Here is a 25074-nt window from a genome sequence, read left to right on the forward strand (position 1 = left end):
AATCCGTTTCAGGTGAATGAAGTCAGACGTAGAAGGAGCATGCATCTTCTGACAGACATGATTAACCGCGAACTGGATGTCTGGACGAGTCAGAGTCAAGTATTGAAACTTGCCTGCAAGACTTCGAAAATAAGACGGCTCTGAAAACGGTTCTTGATTATCTAAATCTTTGTCTAACTGCAGTGGCAAAGGCGTGGATACAGAAGAGCAATTACTCATAGCAGCAACAGCGAGCAAGTCTTCAGCGTACTTCTGTTGGGAGAGGAACATCCCATTAGAGTGATGATGAGCTTGTATCCCTAAGAAATAACTCATTCTCCCCATATCCTTCATTCGAAACTGAGAGTTCAACTCAAGAAGCAGAGTTTGCAGAGTTGCAGAGTTATTTCCTGTTAAGATCATGTCATCAACATAGAGCAGGAGCAGAATAAGAGCATCACCCTTTTGATAGATGAATAGAGAAGGATCTTTAATACTGCAAGAGAAGCCAAACTGCAGAAGAAAGTTGCTAAACTTGTCAAACCAGGCCCTTGGTGATTGTTTTAGGCCATAAAGGGACTTGTGCAAGTGGCAAATATGATCTGGTTTATCTTTATCAATGAAACCTGCAGGTTGTCTCATGTACACTGTCTCAGTGAGATCTCCATGAAGGAAAGCGTTTTTAACATCCATCTGTTTAATCTCCCAGCCCATTACAGTTGAGATATCAAGAATAAGCCTCACAGTTGCGGTTCGGACCACTGGACTATATGTCTCAATGTAATCGATTCCTTCTTCCTGGTTGAACCCTTGAGCCACTAATCTAGCTTTTAGCTTGTCTAGCGATCCATCAGCATTAAGCTTCGTACGAAAAACCCATTTACTACCGAGGATGTTCACACCTGGAACTGGAGGAACGAGAGACCAAGTATTTGTCTCTTGACAATTACTGTATTCTTCATTCATTGCTTCTGTCCAACCAGGATCCTTGAGAGCCTCAGTGACAGTTTTTGGCTCGGGATAAGATACTTTGTGAGCCAGATAAATGTACCGCGGATTTGGTTTAAAAATCCCTGACCGTGACCTTGTCATCATCTGATGTTGTTGCGGAACAGCAGAGTCGGAAGATGATGCAGAAGCTGAGTCATGACCATTGGTGTACGATGAACTAGGAGACGCTGTTGATGCTGTCCCACTACCAGGAGTTAGAGCACTGTTGCCTATAGAAGCAGAATCGAAGTCTGTCGTACACTCAGAATACCCAACCCCTGGAGTAGTAGCAGCAACAGGTGACAAACCCGTGTGAGTATGAACTGAGGAAGCTCTGGAAGGTGCCTGTAACGGTGGGAAATCTTGAGCCGTGAACATAGGTCGAGAGGAAGCTGGAGGATCCTCTTCGACTGAAGTTGAGGGAGCAGTGACTGGAGCTGACTGCGAGAGAAAGCTCTTTTGCCAAGCAGAGATTAACGGAGTTGCTTGTTGCTCTTGCAGGTGAGAAAAAGTTGTGGCAAAAGGGAAAGTAGACTCATCGAAGATCACATGTCTACTAATATAAACACGACCAGTGGTTGGAAGCAAGCATCTATAGCCCTTGTACTTCTCATTATACCCTAAGAACACACATTGGAGTGCCTTAGGGTCAAACTTGTTTTGAGCATAGTCTCTTAAGGTGGGATAACAGGCACTGCCAAAGACACGAAGTGAAGAATATACTGGTGGTTTACCAAAAAGAAGCTCATAGGGACTCTTTGGATTAGCAAAAACCGTATGAGGAAGCAAGTTAGCCAAGAAATTTGCTGTAAAAAATGCTTCAACCCAGTATTTGTGTGGTAGTTTACTCTGAAACAACATTGAGAGACCCAACTCTGTAATGTGTCTATGCTTTCTTTCAGCAAGACCATTCTGTTGTGGTGTGTGAGGGCAAGAGATGACTTGTCTGATCCCACAACTTTGAAGGTGACTAATGAATCGTTTACTAGTGAATTCACCCCCACCATCACAGTGAAAGGTTCCAATTTTCTGTTGAAGCTGATTTTCAACCAACTTTTGAAAGATGAGAAAGATTGAGTAGAAATCAGACTTCAATTTAAGTGGATAAAACCAACAGAATCTGGTGAAATGATCAATAAACACCACATAGTATCTAAAACCTTGAACAGAAACAGTAGGAGCAGGACCCCAAAGATCACAATGGATCCGCTCTAAAGGTCTGGTAGTAGTTAAAGAAGAAGCAGAAAACGGTAAACGTGAGCTCTTTCCAAGGCGACAGGCTTCACAAACAGCATCCACGGCTTTATTGATGATGATGGCCTTGTCTGCAGACAACAACTGGAGAATTTGAGGGTTGGGGTGTCCCAAACGCCGGTGCCACACTTCATCACTAGCAGAATGTTGGCGAGAGGAGTAGAATGCGTGTAAGTGAGGCTTCTCCAGTAGATACAGACCATCATTATTGGTGCCCATTACCAGCAACCTCTTTGTTTCCTTATCATTAATACGGACACCATCACAGTCAAACTCAAAAGAACATGGATAGTCCTTAGTCAGCTTAGAAACCGAAAGAAGAGATTTTGCTATATCAGGACATACCAGAACATCTTTAAGGGGAAGATTACCTGAGGTTGAAGGTAGAACAGCAGAACCGGTGTGAGTAATGGGAAGATATTGGCCATTACCCACCATGATAGTATCAGACCCGTGATAAGGGTTCACCTGTTGAAGATGTTGAGAAGAACCAGTGATGTGAGCGGTGGCTCCTGTGTCCGGAATCCACTCCTGTCCAGAATGATCGGTGACATCCGTGATTCTCATAGCAGATAGAGCATTAACCGGATCATCATAGCGACTCCAGCAATCAATAGCAATATGACCGATTTTTCCACAGATTTGGCATGTAGGACGAGAGGTCTGAGTGGAGGATGAACCGCGGCCTGCAGTTTGTCCAAATTGCTGTGGAAAGCCACGACCTTGGGTAGAGTAAGAGGATCGTCCACGACCACCACGAGAACCACCACGATTCTGTCCCCTGCCACGACCATTATGACCCCCGCGATTTGTGTAGAAAGCCTGATGAGGTGTTACAGTAGTGGAGGTGTCATATTTCTGCAGCTTCTCATCAAAGCCTGTGAGCTTGTACACAACATCTTCAAAAGTGAGGCCATAAGGTGAGTCCATAGAGTGTTCGATGACCGTGACTATTGACTCGTACTCTCTTCCTAAACCAGTTAAGACTCCGTAAATCTTTTCATGTTCAGAAATAGGTGAGCCAATAGAATCAAGCTGGTCACAAAGAGATTTTATCTCTGTGATGTACTGAGCAAGAGACCTATTTCCTTTGACAGTGGTCTGAATGCGGCTTTGAATCTCTAGTTTGCGAGTAGCAGAGACCCTATTATACTTCTTGGCCAAAGAAAACCATACCTCCTGGGAAGAGTGAAGTCCGTATATGCCCTTAAGAGCATCTTCAGACAGAGAACCATAGATCCAAGCCATAATAAGCTGGTCTGTGTGAACCCATTTGAGGAAGTCTGGGTTCGTGACCTCCGAGACGCGTTCACCTTGACGGACTAAGATAGTAGGAGATGGCTTTGGCACAGCGCCGGTGACATGACCAAGAAGGAACTGACTTTGCAGAAATTGCTCAAACTGAAGCTTCCAAGACAAGTAGTTTGTATCATTGAGCTTGAGCGTGACCACTTGTGTAATGGAGAGGGCTGCAGGAGTATACATGTTTTGCAGTGGAGATGGCGTCTGCAAAAACGTCGGAGTTGGAGGTGTTTGCATCGTTGGAAAGACCGGTGGAGGGGTCGTATGAGGAGGGATCTGAGCATCAGGTGGGGGAAATGGTGGTGCAGGAGGCACTAGATCTGGAGGAGGTTCCGTAGAGCTGAGAGGCGGAACTGTCGGAGTTACTGTAGCAGATGAGACGGCGTGAGCCTGAGAAGTTGAGCCATCCATGGCTCTGATACCATAAAGAGATGAGCTTGAAAGCTCTAAAGAGGAGAAAGATGAAACTTGGTTTTCTTATATTTTAACTTAACTTCACCAATTACACATTCTTCTTATTTATACAAGACAAAGGAAAACCCTAAGTTGTTATGGCATTCTCGTCTTTTACTTAAGGTTTTGCAAAACATCAAAGCGATTCCAAACTTGTGTCGTCATCTCCGTACTCTGTTTTTGCTTCTCTGTTCCAACAGATTTGTCTCCTTGTACAGCTGGTGAAGACCGTTGAGAAGAGAGAGAGGTTTCAGCTGAGTTGGGCTTCGTAGTGTCATGGCCCAAAGGAATGTGTGTGGGCTTCGTTGCATTTAGGCCCACGTGATTAACAAGAATCAAGTATGTTTTTATTTTTTAAACAGAATCAAGTACACCGTAATGACTAATAGTTTACATTAATACTAACTACTATATAAGGAATATTCTTGACAAACAAAAAAAATATCTAATGAATATTAGGATATATCAAGTATGTGTGACATTATATATAATGGCCACTATTAACATTAATACTAAGGAATATTACTTGTTGTACCATATTTTGTTCGTTACAGCATCGATGACATTCGGACCAATTCGGCCCACTCCAATCATGACTGCTTTGGAGGCATTTAGAATACTTTTTTTCATTAATAAAATTTTGACAGAAACCCTTTATATACGACTCAAGATCGTGAAAAGAAAAGAAAAATTAATGTTTTTCGTTATATATGACAAGAAATTTTTGGTAAAAAAATGTCTGGAAATCAATACACATACTAGTCCGAAATTTGTTGAAATCCAAACAAGATTAATATGATAAAACTCATACTTTTCAAACTTCCGTAACTGAATTTGTTTTCCAGCGACGATTAGTATGTGTGTGATGTATTATAATTTGGGAATATATGTGCCATAGGGGGATATTTGTGTCTCCATCACTACATGTGAGTAGTTTCAAGCTACAATGAGAGAACATATATTTTCACGTTTTATTTTAAACCCTTCACCCTCTCAATGCCTTACAAATGTCTATACCTGGACTCATTATTACTTACCTGTCTCATCAAATCTTAGTTACATACTAAGTATATGCAAAATTGATTTGTATCTGTAAGTAAGGTTAATTTTAGTTAAGTGATAATTGTTTCTTTTTTAGCTAGGGATCCAATCCACATATCGTAATACACTATATCTATATGTGTGTATAAATATAATACTATAGACTCTATTAAGATTCCTTCGCTCCCCCAATCATCAACTGATGATTAAATCATGAATAAAGTGGTCGTATGGACCCATTTACAGATTTACTTATAAGCATATGCTTTAATCCAATAAATGATGTAGTCACTATATTCAGTGTTCTTCATTGATCAGAAGATCGGATACGCAGCCGACCATTGATTTAATTAAGCTGCTAATTGTGAAATTAATTGTATTCTTTTATGATACTATTAATTTTAGTGAATAGGACAAACTATTTGATACTAAATTAATTTGGTTTATGATGTGAATTCAATTATTGTATCGAAAATATCGCAAGAACGCATGTCTCAGAGAATTTTATAATCTAAATGAAAGCAATTTGCAGCCAAATGTCTGTTAAGTCATAAGAGTTTGGCAGTTTTTTCAGGTAAAGTCGGTTGGTCAAACTCTCGAATGCTTCCACCCCATGCTATAGGCTATATAGTGTATATATCTATTACAATAATATCTGCTTTTCTCTTTAGTATTTTCGTATGTGTATACATCATGCTTTTTTCTACGTAGTATCACATGTTCGACAAAGAAATTCGATTGCCAAATTATAAATATTATTATTGAGACCACATAATAAAATTTAGCATAAGAAACTCTTAATAGATTTTTAAAATGATGTTCTTATTCGAGACATATACTAATAGGCAATCAAATTTGGTTTAAATTCAGTTATTTCAAGCTAAAACCCATTATGTAGTCTCAGATAAGAACACAGTTGTGGAAATTTATTATGAGTTTCTTAAACATGGTTTAGTAGGTTCAAATAAGTAAACAAATATAACAAGCAACGATACCATGTTACTCATAATAATGGTCTTGGCCAATCATAAAGTTTGTTAGTTACTAGTTGGAATAGTTAATATATAGATTGTTGGACCGACCGTATCCTACCTTTCAATGGAATCCAGTAAATTTAAAGCCACTATTCATCTATATAAACCAAGATTTTAAGTTATAATATTTGTTTGTTGTTTATATATGTGCACTTTTGCTATTTGACAATAATCTGTATGAATCGGAGAAATGTGACTTGGTTTAAGCATGTGCTGGTTCCATGTGGCCACATGAATTGAACTACATTGCATATTTATACGTAACATATTGTAACTCCATAAGGTTAAATGCGCATATATATATATATTCTTTTTTTGGATGAATGTTAAATTGTTAAATGCGCATATATATATATATTCACATATTATACAGTTCAAACGTCAAACTCTTCTGGTTAGGGCATGTCCAATGGGGGGATGATGGGAGTCTCTAATGGTTTTTTTAATTAAAAAGAAATTTTTTAATCATGTTTTTAAGCAGGATCGATCCTAATTTAGTAGTTTTTGGAGACCCATTAATTATTCCGACGTGTCGCGTTGTGGTTGGTTAGATGATTTTATTTTATTTTTGATTTTATTTATTCAAACACTCTGTTTTGATTAGAGGGTTTGAAGTTGGGTTGGTTTTTATTTTTTGTCTAACCTTCTTCGTCTTCTTCTTCGGAGGAGACTTCGGTGATATCAGAGAGAGGCGAGAGAGAGGCGATTAAACGGACAACTGATCAGCGATGCTTATTTGATCGGTGGATGGATCAAATAAGATCGGTGGATGCAGATGCGAAGATCGGCGCTGCAGATGCGAAGATCGGTGGATGGATGGATGATGATCGGCGATGCTTATTTGATCGGTCGAGGTACAGACAACTGATCGGCGATGGCTTATTTGATGTAAATCAAAGCACAGTCAAAGCAAATTCAGAGATGGGTATATTACAAGTAAGATTTTTACTCAGTTTATTGATTTCCCGAAAATGTAGTGAGTTAATGAATTAGGAAGGCTTTGATGTGGTTGATGATTGATGGTTTGGATGGATTGGATTACTGATTGAATCAATGCTCTGTAGTGGTTAGGTTTGCATTAGATATTGTAGTCAATGCTTTGTTGAATTAGGATGTGATTTGTAGTTGCTATATGTCACGGTTGATAAATGTGAGAGTGGAATCAATGCATTTGTGTCACAATGAATGCTTCGGTTAAAACTCTAATAACTAGTTTCTTTTGCTCATGTCTTCAGAAACTACAAACTCTTAACTACAAACTCTAACTTAACTCTAACTTAACTTGAACTTTAAATCTATCTTCAATGCTAACTCCATCTTGAATAAGCTTCTATATATTGAAGCTCACTTTGTTTTTTTTAAAAGACACACACCCAAACTTCTTTCCACACTTTTTAAAAGACACACCGAAATCACACACCTAAACACATTCACTAAACCTTCCAATGGATTCAACTAATCCTTTTTCTGACACATCAGGCTTCATGGACCTGCTAACTAGCCAACAAAGAACCCAAACCCATAGCCTTGAACCCATGGAAACAACCATAGCACTCGGTGATTCACAAGTTCCAGTGTTTGGAACACAATGGAGTGATGCTCCAAGTCCAACTGATGCACAAGAGAAGGAGCGTAAGACCAGGAAGCCATGGACTCCTGCTGAAGATCTTGCGCTTATAAGCACCTGGCTTAATACCAGCAAGGATCCAATCATCAGCAATGGGCAAAGGGCAGATGCATTCTGGAAAAGAATAGCCATCTACTATGCGGCGAGTCCTGACGTGTCTGCTGAAGATAAGAGAGGGCCAACTAACTGTAAGGTACGAAACACAAATTCACCATGGAGCACTGCTGGAGAGAACTGCGTCATGATCAGAAGTGGGCAGGAAATGGAAGCTCAAAAAAAAAGAAGAACCGATGGTGCTAGAGTTGAAGGAACCGATGCTCTTTTGAGGCATGGAGATGATGAAGGAATTCCTCGGCCTGCTGGTGTAAAAGCTTCCAAGGGCAAAAAAAAAACAACAAAGACCAATGGTGGTCGTTTGGAAGAAGATGGTAAGGATTTAGTGGACTTTAGAAGCATCTTTGAGCTAAGGGAAAGAGAGTTAGCATTGAAAGATAAGACTAACAAGCAAAAGATACTCGAAAATCTGCTTGCAAAAACCGAACCTCTTACTGAGGTAGAATTCGAGCTTAAGAACAAGCTCATTAAGGAAATGTTGTCAAATATGTGAGAGTTTGTATGAGTGAGTTAAGGGTGAGGTCTGTTTTTCTTTGGTATGAGTTAGTTTTTGGGTATGTCATATTGTTAAGTCTTTTGGGTATGTCATATTGTTAAGTCTTTTTGGGTATGTCATATTGTTAAGTCTCGGGTATAACTTCTATGTCTTGTAATGTTTGTTCTATGTATTTTTATAAAGCCTTTCAGTTGTTTGTCTTTTGGTTTAGGTTCTATGTATTGTATTCAAGACTCCATATATATATATGATTCTGTTTCCTTTATCATTTGTATGACTTATATTCACTTGTTCATGATCTCTTTTTTCTTATTGCAGGTAACAAAGTCATGGACAAACGACTACAAAGGAGGCTTTGAAGAAATGGCTACAATTTGTATATTCATATAGGTTTGGGCCACCATTATTATTTTGGCCGATGTTTTGTGCAATATAAGGTTTGGAACTGGTACTTAGCTATATTTTGGGCCTGCTATTTTGTATTGGCCGTTAAAAACTTTTAGCCGATGTTTTTAAGTCCCACTTCTTTTTCTGTCCCAATTTGTTATGTCCCACTTCTTTTTATCCGATGTTTTTGGCCAAGTCTTGAGCAAGTGGTGGTTTTGTATTCATATGTACACACCACACAATTTATTACACAATTTATGGCACAATTTATTACACACCACACAACTCATCCCACCACATATTCAATGAATGGTGTAAACTCAAGCGTATTGTCTATATATTAGAAGATTGCAAATGCTCACAAACAAATCATCTTATTCAACATCATCTTTATTTCTTACAACTCTCTTCTTCCTACATCGTTTTCTAACTCTCTTCATCATCTTTCTTTCTCATAACAAAAAACCATCTTCTATGGCATCTTCATCCAATAATAATTTTGAGAAAATTATTGAAGACAAATTCGAGGAAGCTTTTGAAAATGCATATGAAAATGCATTTGAAAATCTACTTGTTAATCAGAGCAATCGTCAAAGATCAACAAAAAAAAAAGAGCATATATTGAGAGAGATCGGGAACAAGGCCATATCCGTTTATGGAACGACTATTTCCGGGAAGATTCAACATATCCACCCTATATGTTTCGTCGTCGTTTCAGAATGAACAAACCTTTGTTCATGCGTATTGTTGATGGCCTCTCTACTCATCTTCCATTCTTTCAACAAAGACGAGATGCTACCGGAAGATCCGGTCTCTCTGCACTACAAAAATCTACGGCAGTCATTCGTATGATGGCATATGGTTGTGCGGCTGATGCGGTTGATGAATACCTCCGGCTTGGTGAAAGCACCGCCCTTTCTTGCTTGGAAAATTTTGTAGAAGGAATCATATATCTTTTTGGAGATGAGTATCTACGAAGACCCACACCAGAAGATCTTCAACGCCTACTAGATAGTGGAGAATCTCGCGGATTTCCCGGGATGATAGGAAGCATCGATTGTATGCATTGGGAGTGGAAAAATTGTCCCACTGCTTGGGCCGGACAATTCACACGAGGATCTGGCAAACCGACAATCGTTTTAGAGGCTGTAGCTTCAGAAGATCTTTGGATATGGCACGCATTTTTTGGCCCGCCAGGTACTTTAAATGATATTAATGTGCTCGATCGTTCTCCGGTATTTGATGATATATTCCAAGGTAAAGCTCCGAAAGTGAATTACTTTGTCAACGGACGACAGTATCACTTAGCTTACTATCTCACCGATGGAATTTATCCAAAATGGGCTACATTTATCCAATCTATAAGCCGACCACAAGGTGACAAAGCATGTTTTTTTGCAAAACGTCAAGAAGCTACCCGTAAAGATGTCGAGCGTGCTTTTGGAGTCTTGCAAGCTCGGTTTGCCATTGTCAAAAATCCAGCTCTGATGTGGGATAAGGTGAAGATAGGAAAAATTATGCGAGCTTGTATAATACTTCATAACATGATTGTAGAAGACGAACGAGATGGGTACAGTTTGTCTAATGTTGAAGAATTCACACAAGGAGAATCAAACAGAACTTCACATGTGGATATGACGTATTATACCAATATGCCTTCAAATCTCACTAATATTATGGCCATCCGGAATTCACTGCATTCTCGAACTACGCATGAACAATTAAAAGAAGATTTAGTTGAGCATTTGTGGAATAATTTTGGTTCAATTCAAGATTACAACTAATCTTATTATTTCCGGGTTATGATTTGCATCTCTCTTTTGTTTTGTTTTTCTGTATTCTATGTCTAAGTTTGTATTAATTAAATATTTGTATTAATAAAATGTGTGTATTAATAAAATATTTGTATTAATATAATGTTTGTATTCATAAAAATATTTGTATTTGAAAAATTGCAAAAAAAAAAAAAACAATTAGAGCCTTCCTTTAAGAGACTACCATTGGACACTAATCTAATGAAAAAATTATAATGGAGTTCTAGTGCATTAAAAAGAATAAAAAACTATTAAAATTAGGATTAGATCCCCTTCTTTGTATACTATGGATGGAGGTGGTCTTAGGGTAAATGATATATGCATAATTTTTCAGGCCATAAGAAACTATACATTTTGGTGCTCGAGGTGTTTGACTTATAATTACTATAATCTCTTATTTTTACGACGCATAATATTTAAGTTTACGATTATCTTTCAATTCAAACCTAATACCCACAATCTAGTTTAGTAAATATATTATATTTTGTTAAAGATCCAATCAAATATCATGTAACAAAGTTTCTTCCTAAAAATCATGAATGGAATATTTATGCTATAGACAAACTCTAATGTTATACAATTGGGAGTTTGATTTATAAATCTGGTTCCACCTGAAGGCCTGCATATTCCGTTAATTAAGAACGAATTAAAATGATTAATTAATTGTGTTATTAGTGGACTGTGATGCATCTTAATATTCAATATTCAAGTGGATGTTTACTCAACAAATCATAACCATCCAACTTATTTTTCGTGTCTTTTTTTACATCAAAAAGGTATTTAATATCTAATTACTACTAAATCAACCAATAAAAATATTAATAATAAATTAATAAATCTCAATTTATTAAATAGGAAATAATAATAAATAACTAAAAAAAATACTGCAGACTATAAATAGTTATAAAATATCAAATTAATTTTGTATATATATTTGAAGAAAGAAATTCAAAGAAAATTAAACATTAAGAAATTTCCCTTTATTGTTCCTTTATATAAGATATTATTTGTTCCTTTATACTAAATTAGTAGAATTTATTTTGTTTCATTTTTACTATAAAATTCTATGTAAAATTTAATCTCACTCAATATCGGATCATTTTTGTTATGAGGTAGTGTTTAGTTGGTTAAAAAATGTTAATTAAATAATAGTATTATTGAATATGATTCTTTTATAATTTACTATTTCTGTATCTAACTAATATTTCTAAAAAACTTTCACACGTATTGATTTTTTTAATAATGATCATTTGAACTTTGTTTTTGAGAAAAGTTAGTTAAGTTTTATATTTAAGTAATAAATATTATAAAAAGAAATTAAGAGAAAAGAGCAATAACACATAAATAACTAAAAAAATGACTGTTTACTATTTATTTAATTTTACATTCGTGGGAATTAAGTCACAAGAACGGGGAAGTCGCCACGTGTGGTGCAGTTAAGGCGTTTGATGTGAAGGCAACAACGCGTCTTAACCAAAAAGACAGTCCACTCTCTAGAGTCCAGACTCTCCACTTCCATTAGCCGTGGAACACCAAACGCGTCTTCATTTTTAATTTATATACTAATCTCTGAAAATATCCATATGCATAATGCCAAAGTTTTGTTTGTCCAATTAATAATTTGATTTTTAAAACTAAGTAATAACATGATTTTCGTACTTACATATTATTTTCTAATTTCTAACTGGATTAATATGATTATCAGATTCACGTACGATATGCTCGTTATAGTATGATTCTCAGCCATTATTTTTGAAAAGTAAATTATGAATATTTCTAAGTAAAACGATCGTAAGTTCCCTAGCTAATGTCACACATTGTTGGTATCATCCCAATTGTTATAATATGACAAAAGGTTTTTTTGACATTAATTGAGAATGGGAACGTTAATTTTGTTGTTTGTTTTATGTTACGTGACATTATTGATAACTACACTTTTCGAGGAATATTATTGATTATAAATGCTTTGGACATACTAAAATACTACGTATTTAATTTATATTAACACCTGAATATATGATTTGATGAATATTTAATCAGATTTTTCAGAATATTGAGGATTTATGTTGTTACAAAAAAAAAGAAACATTTAAGGATTTATGAAATTTATTCTCACTGAATTTTTTTTTTTTTTGTCAACTTATTCTCACTGAATAAAAGGAGAAATTGATATCAGGCGAATGTCATATTTGTTTTTGTATATTTTTGCGGAGAAACAACCAGCAAATTCAGTCTCATCAGATACAGAACTAAAGACACATGTAAAAATGACTAGGAAAATCAGTCTCATCAGATATAGAATTTAGACACATGTAAAAATGACTACAAAGAGACGATATTACCCTTCTTTCATCCTTGCATATAAAATCTTCTTGCCCCTTGTTTTCGCAAAATACTCGCACCTCTCTCTCTCTCTCTCTCACAATATGGACAAAACACAAACTTGATCTCGACGAAACTAATACGAGACCAAAACGCAGCGTTCGAGTATGGCTTCTATTTCTACTACCTTACTTCCTTCTACTTCAACCCAATTTCAAGATCGAACTTTCTCAACCTCTTCTTCTTCTTCTTCGAGCCCCAGTATTCAATCTCTGTCGTTTTCCTCTTCCTCCACACTCGGAAACAAGAAACAAAACCCTTGCTCTGTTTCTCAGTCCGTCAACAAAAAACTAACCGTTTCGTCTTCTCAACAATCTCCAACGACATACCAACTACAAAAGGAACTATGTAACGATGCAGCCAGTTTGATCCCCAAAATGACGAACCAGAGCCCAAAATTAAACCCGGTGCAGAGAACCGCCGCGACGATCTTAGACGCGGTGGAGAACGCCATGCTTTCGCACGAGCGCCGCCGTCATCCGCTTCCTAAAACGGCGGACCCCGCCGTGCAAATAGCCGGAAACTTCTTCCCGGTCCCGGAGCAACCAGTCCGTCATAATCTTCCGGTGAGTGGAACAGTACCAGAGTGTATTCAAGGAGTGTATGTCAGAAACGGTGCTAATCCGCTTCACAAGCCAATCTCCGGCCACCATTTCTTCGACGGAGACGGTATGATTCACGCTGTCCGGTTCGATAACGGTTCGGTTAGCTATGCGTGCCGGTTTACCGAAACAAACCGGTTTGTTCAAGAGCGAGAATTGGGTCGCTCTGTTTTCCCCAAAGCGATTGGAGAGCTTCACGGACATTTAGGCATAGCCAAGCTTATGCTCTTCAATGCCCGAGGACTATTCGGGTTAGTCGACCCGACCCATGGACTCGGTGTCGCTAATGCCGGTTTAGTCTATTTCAACGGTCATCTCTTGGCCATGTCCGAAGACGATCTACCGTACCATGTCAGAGTCACTCCAACCGGAGATTTAGAGACTTCGGGTCGGTACGATTTCGACGGCCAGCTAAAATCCACAATGATTGCCCACCCGAAAATAGACCCGGAAACCCGAGAACTATTCGCTCTTAGCTACGACGTCGTTTCTAAGCCGTTCTTAAAATACTTCAGATTCACACCCGACGGCGAAAAATCTCCAGACGTCGAGATTCCGCTTGATCAACCTACTATGATCCACGATTTCGCGATCACAGAGAATCTCGTAGTGATTCCAGACCAACAAGTGGTTTTCCGATTGCCTGAGATGATCCGAGGTGGTTCCCCTGTGGTTTACGACAAGAAGAAGAAATCGAGATTCGGGATTTTGAATAAATACGCGGAAGATGCTTCGTCGATTCGATGGATCGAAGTAGCTGATTGCTTCTGTTTCCATCTATGGAACGCTTGGGAAGAACCAGAAACAGACGAGATTGTCGTGATTGGGTCATGTATGACGCCACCTGATTCAATTTTCAACGAACACGACGAAGAAACACTTGAGAGTGTTTTGTCGGAGATAAGGCTAAACCTGAAAACAGGGGAATCCACGCGTCGACCGGTTATCTCCGAAAAAGTGAACCTCGAAGCCGGTATGGTAAACCGAAATTTTTTAGGTAGAAAAACCCGGTTCGCTTACCTTGCTTTAGCTGAACCGTGGCCTAAAGTGTCCGGTTTCGCGAAAGTTGATTTGTCGACCGGAGAGATTCAAAAGTATATATACGGACATGGAAAATACGGAGGAGAGCCTCTGTTTATGCCGGATGTTTCCGGCGACGGAGAAGACAACGGTTACATTATGGTGTTTGTTCACGACGAGGAGAAAGTGAAATCAGAGCTCCAAATCATTAACGCCGTTAATCTGAAGCTTGAAGCTACTGTTACGCTTCCGTCGAGAGTGCCTTACGGTTTCCACGGAACGTTCATCAGTAATGAAGATCTAATGAAGCAAGCTTTGTGACAATCTCAGCTTTTAATTTTTAGGGTTATAAATGTTACTACTACTATATTAGTAGTATTGATAGAGAAACAGAGAGAGAGAGAGAGAACGGTTGCCTGAGGGATTGTTGTGCATGAGTCCCCGGTATCGAATCTCTTGTTTTTTTTTTTTTTTGCTTAGTTAAGATCACATTACAGAATTATAATTACATTCGCCACTCGGTGACCAAAAAAGAAAGAACAAATTTCAGTTTTCTCTCACTTGGGCTCTTTTGTTATTTGGGCTAATCCGCGATCTTGGTTATTCTTGGCGTTATTTTTGTGTGTAAAGGACCATGAGTTGAATACTACAAACTTTTAATTAAAAAAAGCATTGTTATTACTTAATTATAAAGTCAATTAGACTAGAAAACCTAAAATCGGGTTCCATTTTGTTTTCTCCGTCGCCTTGCTACCTAAAATCGGGTTCCATAGTCACAAATATCTCTGCGAGCTGTGAACAACGAAGAAATGGAGAGATGAAAAGAAGGTTCTTAGAAGGAATTTTGCCTTTGTTTGAAATAAAGTGATGAAGAGAAGGTTCTCATGTGATATCTCTGTTTGTTTGAGAATGGGTCCTACTCTTATTTTTGTCTTTTTCCAATTATCAGCTAGTTTTTTTTTGTGTTTTTATTAATGCAATTGTCAGCTAGTTTTTTTTTGTTTTGCCAACAATTGTCAGCTAGTTTAAAACTTACAATTTCAATGTCTTTTTCCTATTTAGTGGACTGGAAGAAAATTCAAATGCTAATTTTGATATCACGAAAATATTGAAGCAGTATTGACCTGTAATAAACATCTTGGAGTTGGTTTTCATAAGCAATCTATCGCAAGTGATGTTCTTATCCGCTAAACAACATTAATAATATTCCACATAGTATGGATTAAACTGTGTTATCAATAATTTGTATTTTGTATGTTACCTAATGTTTCATTTGCTATGCATGAATAACTTTATAAATCTATATTTTGCTAGTATAGTAGAAAAACAACTTTATAGGCCATAACACTTTTAGTTTGAATTTTCGTATAAGAAAATGTATTTATGGATTTATTTTATCGGATTACGACATTTATTTATGGATTTTACGTCGCGAAGTTGTTGCGCTTTCTAAGTTAGCAAACTTGATCTCATAATTTGGAATTGTATTAAAGAAATATTTTTGTGATCTTTTATCCTACTCTTACTGGTTCTGACTTCTGACGTACGTATACGTAAGCATATACATAAGCACTCGCATTTCACATTAGTGATCAATCGATTGATTCGACTCTTTAAACGTGTAATACACTCTCTTTATTGGGCATACTTAAATTCATTTATTTATATTTCGTATATACAATATCTACATGACTACATACATCTTATGCCTATAGATCGGCCTAGCTTCAAATTATATTACGGGTTTATACTGAGTAAACCATATCTTTTTAAAATATAGAGTTTTTTCGAATTGAAATCGTAAGTAGATAGGAATAGCTAGCCGAACAAAATTCGCAACAATTTTAAACAAACAAAAAAAAAAAATCACAAGTCGCAACAATAACATACGTAGTTTTAGGATATAAACCTTTTAACGAAGAAAAGTGTTTGAATATTATATTTACCGAAAATACGCTGAAGCTGTCTCGGAATTTGACGCCTTGAAAAGATTATAATACTTTAAAGAAAATCAAGTAACGAGAGTTTGTAGATAGAAGCTAAAATGCCACGGTGTACAGTATGTGAGTTCATTCGATGTAGAGATGTCAAACGGGTCAACCCGCGTCCAAATAGCCCGACCCGATGCGGATTTAATTTTTTTCCGGGTCTGGTGGATTGGCCCATCATAAGCTGTAGTCCTATATTGATGTGTCCAAGTCCGACCCGCCTATATTCTGCGGTTTTGCGGGCTGACCTGCGGATTCATACTTTCTTCTTCATCTTAAAGTTTTTATGACATTTAGATTTATAGTACCAGAAAATTTGCTAGAGGAGAATAAAATTTTCCTCGTAACTGAATTACAATATGCATAAGAAACAAAACTAAAGAAAATTCTTGTCTAAGTAAATTCGATGAACAAACAAATGAATTCGATAAACCTCTTATATAAAACTCCTAACCCTAGGATACCATAAGATTTGAAAAATCAATTTAACGGTAAAAATAAACACTTAGTTTTGAAAAGCAAATAAATGAATTACAAATAATGATACACATAAAAACTGGTAATTTAAGCTAAATAACCATCAAGATACAAGCAACAAGACATTCACATATAAAATAAATAATAAAAAATATGAACAAAGCTTATTTGTTAGTCTAACGTACAAACAAATGTGATTTTCAAGCAAAACTATTTATTGTCAATTCAAGATTTAAGCGATTCTAAATTACCTTTGCATCGCTGCAGACAAAATAAAACCACGTCCGTGATATAGTCGATGAGCAAAACCAACAAAAAACAAGCAAACTTATGACACTAAACTGAAATTAATTAAAACTCTAAAAAAATTACTTGTTTTTAGCTGAAGACAATGACCAGATTTTCTCTCAAATTCAAAAATCCAATCACAGAATCTGAATCGAATCGAATATAAAACATATACTAGTTTGATGATTCTTTGATCTCATTGAAATGAAGCTATCACAAAGCCCAATAGCTGAAGTATGATTCCACTAGGTTTCGATTCACTCTATGAAACTACTACTTCGAAATCTATTAATCAAAAATGACAAAATACTTCACTTTTCGAAGTTTACAAGAAAACATCAAATTTTGCGGGTTGGCCCGCAAACCCGCGGATCCGCTTTGACCCGACCCGCAAAAGCCCAACGTCCACGCGGGTTTGGACCGCAAAACCCGCTTTTTATTTGGACAAATTTTATGGTGTCCAATCCCGCACCGCTACGGTTTTACTTGGGCCGAACCCGCGGGTCAGAGCCCAATTTGACACCTCTAATTCGATGCTTCTAAAAATATCGTATTGTAAAGTCTACAGAGACTTCTAGATACAGGTTCTAAACAGAGCCGTGCTTAATGAACAAAAAATAAGGCATTTGCCTTAGGCCCCCTTAATATTAAGTAAGTTTTAGGATTCTTAATTTTTGTATTTTTATTTAGTATATTGGTTGGTGTCCAAAAAAAAGAAAATTAATATATTTGTTAAGATATATTTTTGTGTTATTTTTTGTGGTTAAAAAATTTATTATAAATTAATAAAAAACATTAATACTTTATAAATCTTATAAAATAATATTTAAATCTGATTTACAACTTATTTTTTAGATATAATTAAAGTAAAATGAAAATTTTTTCTTGTCATTCGCTTTAGACCTCTAATACTGGAACTGGTTCTAAACCAGTTTTATATGGAAAAACATATCAACTGTTTCTATCTATCTCCTTTTTTTTCGGAGGCCCCGAAGGAACTTCTATCTACACCTTCTTAATTATCTCTATGTGTGCGTGTGCTTTTTTGTTTTTTGTCAACTGTGTATTATAATCACGTTATGATGATAGTTTACTGCTACGTGTCGTTAGAAATCGAACGCAACGTACGCAAGCACATCCCGGTTGATTTAGATATCGAACGCAACGCAAGCACATCCCGGTTGGTTTAGATATCGGACGCTACGCAAGCACATCCCGGTTGGTCATATTATCAAAAAGATTTTGTTTCTTACTTTATTTGATTCTTCACGAAACAATCTATATATATGTATCTATAATGAATTGATCATATTATCAGAATGATCGGTGTGAAAATCTTATTTTTTCAGACAAAATAACCTAATTTAGCTGTTTTTGTTGGGTCCCCAAATTAGCTAAATTATTTTCTTATTTTGTTGTTTGTAATATACTATATTCGATCGCCAAAACAAACAAAAGAAATATAGCTACAGTATATTTTTTTTTGACATAAATACTTTCATCAGTAAAATTAAACTTTGTTACAAGTTTAAAGTTTATATTTGATTTGGATTTAGAAAGAAAATAGCTAAGTCTGGCTGTAGGAGTTTTGAAAGGACAGTGTGATTCATGCCAAGTTATTTATATATAAAAAAATGATTCGTTCCAAGTTTTTTGGGTACAACAACGTTAAAGGGTTTGGGATTGAACATGAAATTTTGAATTTTTTATTTTTGTGTGTGTTAAACTCAAGATATTCGGCAGTAAAATCAATGCCCCATAAGTCGTCTCCATGTCATATTATCAGTTTCCGAAATTTCGCAATATCGTTTTGTAGGCAAGTAAGGGGACATGATTTTCTTGTATTTCTCTTTCAGGAATGATTTCGTCATTTCGAAAGGAAAAACAATTTTTTTTTCTCACAAAAAACATAAAATTAAGGACTACGTACAACTACAAATCACGAGGTTTTAATATACATACAAAACACAAGGATTTACAAGTAGATATCAAGGGAATTAACAAAAAGATACGCAGAGAGAAAAGAAAAGGCAGAAGAATAGCGGTAGCCATTGAAATGTACATAGAAATCACAAGGATAGACGACGAAGAAGGCAAAAGATACATTTCTTTTGGTATATGTATTTACAGCTTTGGGACTAAACGTGCCTGAGGAGCATCCCAATCGGTGACAATGTGGTTACGTGTGATCTCCTTTAAACAAGTGCATCCACTTAATGCCATTGTGAGTTCGAACTCTTCTCTCATCATCTGAAGCACTTTTCTCACGCCGGCCTCTCCTTCCACCGCCAACGAGAACACCACCGGACGTCCGATCTGTTTCACAGATAAAAGATTAAGAACGAACAGTGAAGCAAATGATTTCTTGTGTTGCAAGAAACTATTGCCACTTACGAATATGCCCGAGGCTCCAAGCGCAAGTGCTTTGAAGACATCGGTTCCACGTCGAACTCCACCGTCTAAGAATACCGGAATCCTTCCCTGAGCTGCTTTAACAACCTGAGAACCATAATAACTGAGTCATCATCAAGAGTGAAATTGTAATAACAAACTTCATAATGTTTGAAAAATTAATAAGTTGATTTCTAGTTACTAATTAACCTCTTCAAGGGCTATGATTGTGGCTGGGACGTAATCAAGCTGACGAGCACCGTGGTTAGACACGATGATACCGGCTGCTCCTGCTTGTACCGCCATCCTAGCTGGCAGACAAAGAAAGTAACATACACTTCAACACTTATTTTTTTCACAAAATGTAAAGTAAAAAACACATGAAACTAAGAGAGTTATGTGTTGTTGAGTTTAGGGTTTTCTCACCATCCTCAGCTGTGAGCACACCTTTCACAAGAATAGGCAGCTTTGTGATTGTCTGAAGCCATTGCAAATCCTGTATCATGTATCCCAAAGAAGACCAATCACAAGAAGTTTTTTTTAGAATCTGTAATAATCTCCAATATCATTGATTTGTATTTGATTTACCTTCCAGCTCAAGGTACGATCAATTTGTCCAGCCACGTAGGATGCTAGTCCTGAGTCATTTGCCTACATAATCCACCGACAATGTTAGGAAAGTGCCATATCATTTGGAAATTACATATAATATCAAAGATCGATAATGTTGATACCATATCCATCTTGCCGAGGTCAAGACCTTCAAAATTCTTCAAAGTCAAGTAAGGTGGCAAGGTAAACCTGTTCTTAATATCAGATTCTCTGCGACCAAGCCTCGGTGTATCGACAGTGAGAGCGATTGCTTTGAATCCGGCTCTCTCTGCTCTTCTCACAAGCTGAGCAACCACGTTCCTGTCCTTGTAGACCTTAAAGTAGAAAAAAATTGAACGTTGCAGCTTCTTGATTCATGAGCGAGTAGTATATATAGCGCTCGATGGAACTTACATAGAGCTGGAAAAATCGGATTCCGGGTCCTGTTGAAGCAACCTCTTCAACGCTAGAAGTAGCCCATGAAGATAGTGTCTACAACAAGAGCTTTGTTATGTTGCAACGTTCAAATTGTTACTGTCCGAAGAATAAAGGGTCAGAGACAAACCATGATAGTTCCAGCAGCAGATGCAGCTCTAGCCGTAGCATACTCACCTGAACATCACATTCAAATTATAGATCAGAAATCATGATGCTCTGTTTTCTTACACTCTGTTCTCTTTTTAAATTCTTACCTTCAGGATGCGCCATCTTCTGCATAGCAGTAGGAGCAACCATGATGGGCATAGAAATCTTGAATCCCAAGACAGTTGTAGTCATATCAATCTTGCTTACGTCAATCAGAATCCGAGGCCGAAACCTTAGATTACATACAATAGAGAGAGACAAGGTTTGGTATGATCAGAGAAGCTTTCTTGATGAAGCAAAACAGATGATTAGGGTTAACTTTCGTCAGAAGCTCACAAGATTCTAGAGAAAGCGTTTCGGTTCTCTTGAAGAGTCCACTGATCTTCTGCGCCAGAAGCGTAGTAATCGTAGACCATCTTTGGTAATTTTTCCTTAGCGATGGCTTCATACTCGTTAACGTTAGTGATCTCCATCTCTTCTTTGAGCTTATCGATCTCTTATAAATATCTGCTAAGATCAGGGAGTACAGAGCAAAGACAATATCAATATGAGTAGTTCTACAGACATACATACATGTGTGAAGGACAAGAATCTCTGAGAGAAATCTCACCAAGTTGAGGAGACGAAGAGACTTGGGACTAGGGTAACAGAAACTATTCCATATATTGGGAATTTATCTGCACGAGGACAAAACTCACTGGGGGTTTATATGCTTATGTATGTGAAGAGGATGATAAAATTGGAGGTTGGGATTTGGAGAGGATGTAGAACCAATCAAATTAGGAGAATTCTTATCCAAACCAAACCTTTTTTTTTGTTGCTTATTGTTTTCTCACTCACTTGAAAAAGCAGAGACTATTTGTGATTTTTTCTAAAACTATGATTGGTGTTTTCGTGTTTCATTTCTGTTGCATAAGACTTTAGATTGCGATATGAATACAATATGATTGTACGAGCATGTTGTTGTGTTATATTTAAGTTAGATCTGCGTATTTGAAAGATAACTGATAAGATGAGGTTTATTAAACAAACAAAAAAAGCCTGTGTGAGTGACTCGTGAGTTCTGACCTGTTTTATTCTATATATAGCGATAATTAATCGTTTCACCTTTAGGCTCTCAAGAAATTGAAAGGGTGCGAATCTAATTTAGTGGAAACACACGAAATAAAACATATTATCATAATAACTTTACTAGAAATTATATACATTTTTATGCGCAAGAAAAACACTATCTTCAAGCACTTTTTAGTTTAAAAAAAAAAAAAAAGTGGTGGAGAAAAAATACTATTGGGCTGTGACGCAAAAATTTTAGTTGGATGTTCAAGTAAAAAAATAAAAAATGTATTCGTTCTATAAGAGAAAGGAGCCCAGCCCATACGAGTCTATAGCAAATTAGCAACTTCAAAAATCGAGAGCGTAATTTAAAAGGAAAAAAGGGTTATGGGATATTTCATAATATAATCATCCATATATTTTTAAAACAAAAAAGAGAGCAAGGTTCTTATTTATTTTCCAATGTCGGCGACGATAATCAATTCGATGAACAATAATAAAAAAAATTTCTCTTTTAAACCCGCTTGTAGTCAGAGGATTTATCAGCAACAAAAATTTTTGTACGAGGTATGATTTTCGACGATCACTGTATCTTTCAAATATGAAAAAGACATATGAGGGAAAATAGATCAATTTTTGTTTCAGAGGCATAGGATTCGGAGTAGTCAGAGGAGCTTCCTATAAAGCTGTAAAATATAGTGAGCAACAAGCCAACAACGTAATTAGTCAGAATTGCTTTAATTCGCAATCGTGGATATATGAAGTGTTGATTTTTTTTCTTAGTCGGCAAGTGCTGATTCAAAGTTAAAACGATGGAGAGTTGTTAATTGTCGTTATTTTATTCTAGAGAGGGGCCGGAACATATAAGTAGAGGTCGGTGGTAACTGGTATGGTAAGTAAAAGAATAATTATAACAAATACTCAACTTTAAACTCGTATTTGCAAGAATGACCATACACTATTTTAGTAACTGTTCAATTTTTTTTTAATGCCAATACACTCCTACACTCATCACCTCATGTCTATAAATTATAATGTCTCTTTTTCTTTCTTCTTTTTCTTTCTCCTTTCTCTTTCTCCTTTCTTTTTCCTTCGTCTGTATTTTCTTATGCCTCTTATGTAAATTTTTTCGCTTTCATCTTCTCTATCGTTCATCTCTCTATTTAGTTTCTCTTATATTTTTTTTACATTCATCTTCAAGATTGTATGCTCAAAAAAATATTTTCCAACAATATGAAATCACCATCACAATATCTGCTTATTGGAAAGCCAGATCTAAAATTAATTGGATATGATCAAAGCTGGATAAAATTTCACCTCTGATATGAACTTTCAATAAAAAAACTAACATTGATTTGATTTTTTTGTAAGTAAAAACAACTTTGTATTCAATTGCTAGAACAAACAATGATCCTATTAGATTGATGGTAACATATATAGTAGTGTGTATCTATCTGAATTACTCATATAATTCTATTGTTAGACTGCTAACAATACATATAGAGTGTTATATGTATTTGTAGCGCATTAATTACCAAAATAACATCTATAACAATATAGATAATTCATTATTGTTATTAGTCTAACATATTTTTTACCTAGTTAATTATAAGATTAGACGTTAATTTATATGTAACGTACTAAGTATATCAATAACATCTTTAATCATCTATATAATTTATTATTGTTATCAATCTAACATATTTTTTACCTAGTAAATTGTAATGTTAGACGTTAATTTATATGTAATGTGTCAAGTATATCAATAATATCTTTAATCATCTACATAACTCATTATTGTTATCAATCTAACATTATATTTATCATGTAAAATATAATGTTATATCTAAATTTATATGTTTATATATGATATAATAACTGTTAATCTATAACAAAATATGTAACTTGTTATTATAATGTATATAGTATGTTCAGGGGAAAAAAATTTGTGTGGCTGTGATTTCTTACTCTACAAAATCTCATAGCCACCATATAAGTACACAGTGAAAGATGTCAAACGCTTTTTTGCAAGTTGAGAGAAAATATCAGAAGGGCAACATTGTTTTTACTGTTAATCATGGGCACAGTATATTTTGTTTTAGGTGGACTCATAGTCATTTTGCTAATTTCAATTCTCATTTGGTTTATTCAGCTAATTGACTTTAAGTAAAATGAGGTAAGTAGTGGCCTAAGCATACAATACAAATTCTACACTAATCTCACCGAAACATATCGATCCAATCATCCAATTGACTCGGTCAACTTATGTTACTCTACTACCTTCTAGGCTTCTACCTTCTTTTCTTTAATTATATAGCTCACTTTTCTAAATCAAAATCACAAGTCACAACCTTCTATTTTTTTTTTTTGTTATTTTTTTTTTAGCAAGTTCAACTAAGAACTCCTCTATCTCAAAGTATCTCAACATATGACCAAAATATATATTTTCATTTTATTAGGTGGATATCTGGTGACTGGTATTGGATAGAGTTCTCAACTATTTGAAATAAAATAATAGTATTTTTTTGGTCCAATGGTGAAATACCTATGCTAAATACCATTTGATGGAGATACTCTAAGATGAATTAATTTTGATAACTCCTCTACAAATAAACAATTAAGTTCAACAAAATATCAAATGGTCCAATAGATTGCTTAATGCTTATATACAATTTTTGTTTTAAATTGTATGTTTTTTATTACCAAAAACTTGCAATTGTAACATCTTGATTTAAATCTTCCATATAAATCTTTCTTTACTCAACAAAAATCTATAATTCCAATATTTAACAATAGTAGACTCCAAAAGACTATCTGCAATTTCTTACTCAGTGTACCACTTAAAATAAGAACATCTACAATTTTACTCAGTGTACCACTTTACATAAGTCTAAAGATAGTACTGGGAGAAATTTTAAATCAAAAGCTTTTGAAGATATTTTCGACCACATGCTTGTAAAGATTTTGTGACGTAACGACTAAGAGGAAGCAAAATACATTTTCGTAAAAATTGTTTGATCAATAATAAAGGTACATCTAAATACAATCTAAATACAGTATAACTGCGTATAACCAATGCATGCACGGACGGACCATAATCCAGTATTATTTAAACTATACATTAATAACTTTTATGGCAAAAAAAACCTAAATGACTTTTAAATGCTGTATATTTGTCCAGATGCTTCTAAAGATTATGTGGCGTA

At 35.9% G+C, this 25074-nt stretch overlaps 2 protein-coding genes across 3 annotated transcripts; one reads left to right on the forward strand and one right to left on the reverse strand.

The window, feature by feature from the left end:
* The first annotated feature begins 12801 nt into the window (after nt 1-12801).
* On the forward strand, nt 12802-14816 carry LOC18008196 (9-cis-epoxycarotenoid dioxygenase NCED9, chloroplastic). Its single transcript, XM_006389926.2, is given in 3 exon segments — nt 12802-12863; nt 12865-12951; nt 12953-14816. Coding segments are annotated over 3 exon segments (2013 nt in total).
* A 4347-nt stretch (nt 14817-19163) lies between these two features.
* LOC18009393 ((S)-2-hydroxy-acid oxidase GLO1) lies at nt 19164-21547 on the reverse strand. Of its 2 annotated transcripts, none has more exons than XM_006389927.2 (11): nt 21426-21547; nt 21152-21322; nt 20923-21047; nt 20796-20842; nt 20645-20722; nt 20374-20565; nt 20228-20290; nt 20066-20135; nt 19850-19950; nt 19643-19747; nt 19164-19564 (listed from the first exon to the last, which is right to left on the reverse strand). In XM_006389927.2, the coding sequence occupies exons 2-11, from the start codon at nt 21286-21288 to the stop codon at nt 19373-19375; spliced, it is 1110 nt and encodes a 369-aa protein (XP_006389989.1). In that variant the 5' UTR covers nt 21289-21322; nt 21426-21547; the 3' UTR covers nt 19164-19372. The 2 variants fall into 2 exon arrangements, with proteins under 2 accessions (XP_006389989.1, XP_006389990.1); XM_006389928.2 differs by having other exon boundaries at nt 21152-21325; nt 21426-21542.
* Nucleotides 21548-25074: the final 3527 nt, after the last annotated feature.

This window comes from Eutrema salsugineum, unplaced genomic scaffold, assembly GCF_000478725.1.
Source record: "Eutrema salsugineum unplaced genomic scaffold, Eutsalg1_0 scaffold_9, whole genome shotgun sequence".
Classification (NCBI taxonomy): Eukaryota; Viridiplantae; Streptophyta; class Magnoliopsida; order Brassicales; family Brassicaceae; genus Eutrema; species Eutrema salsugineum.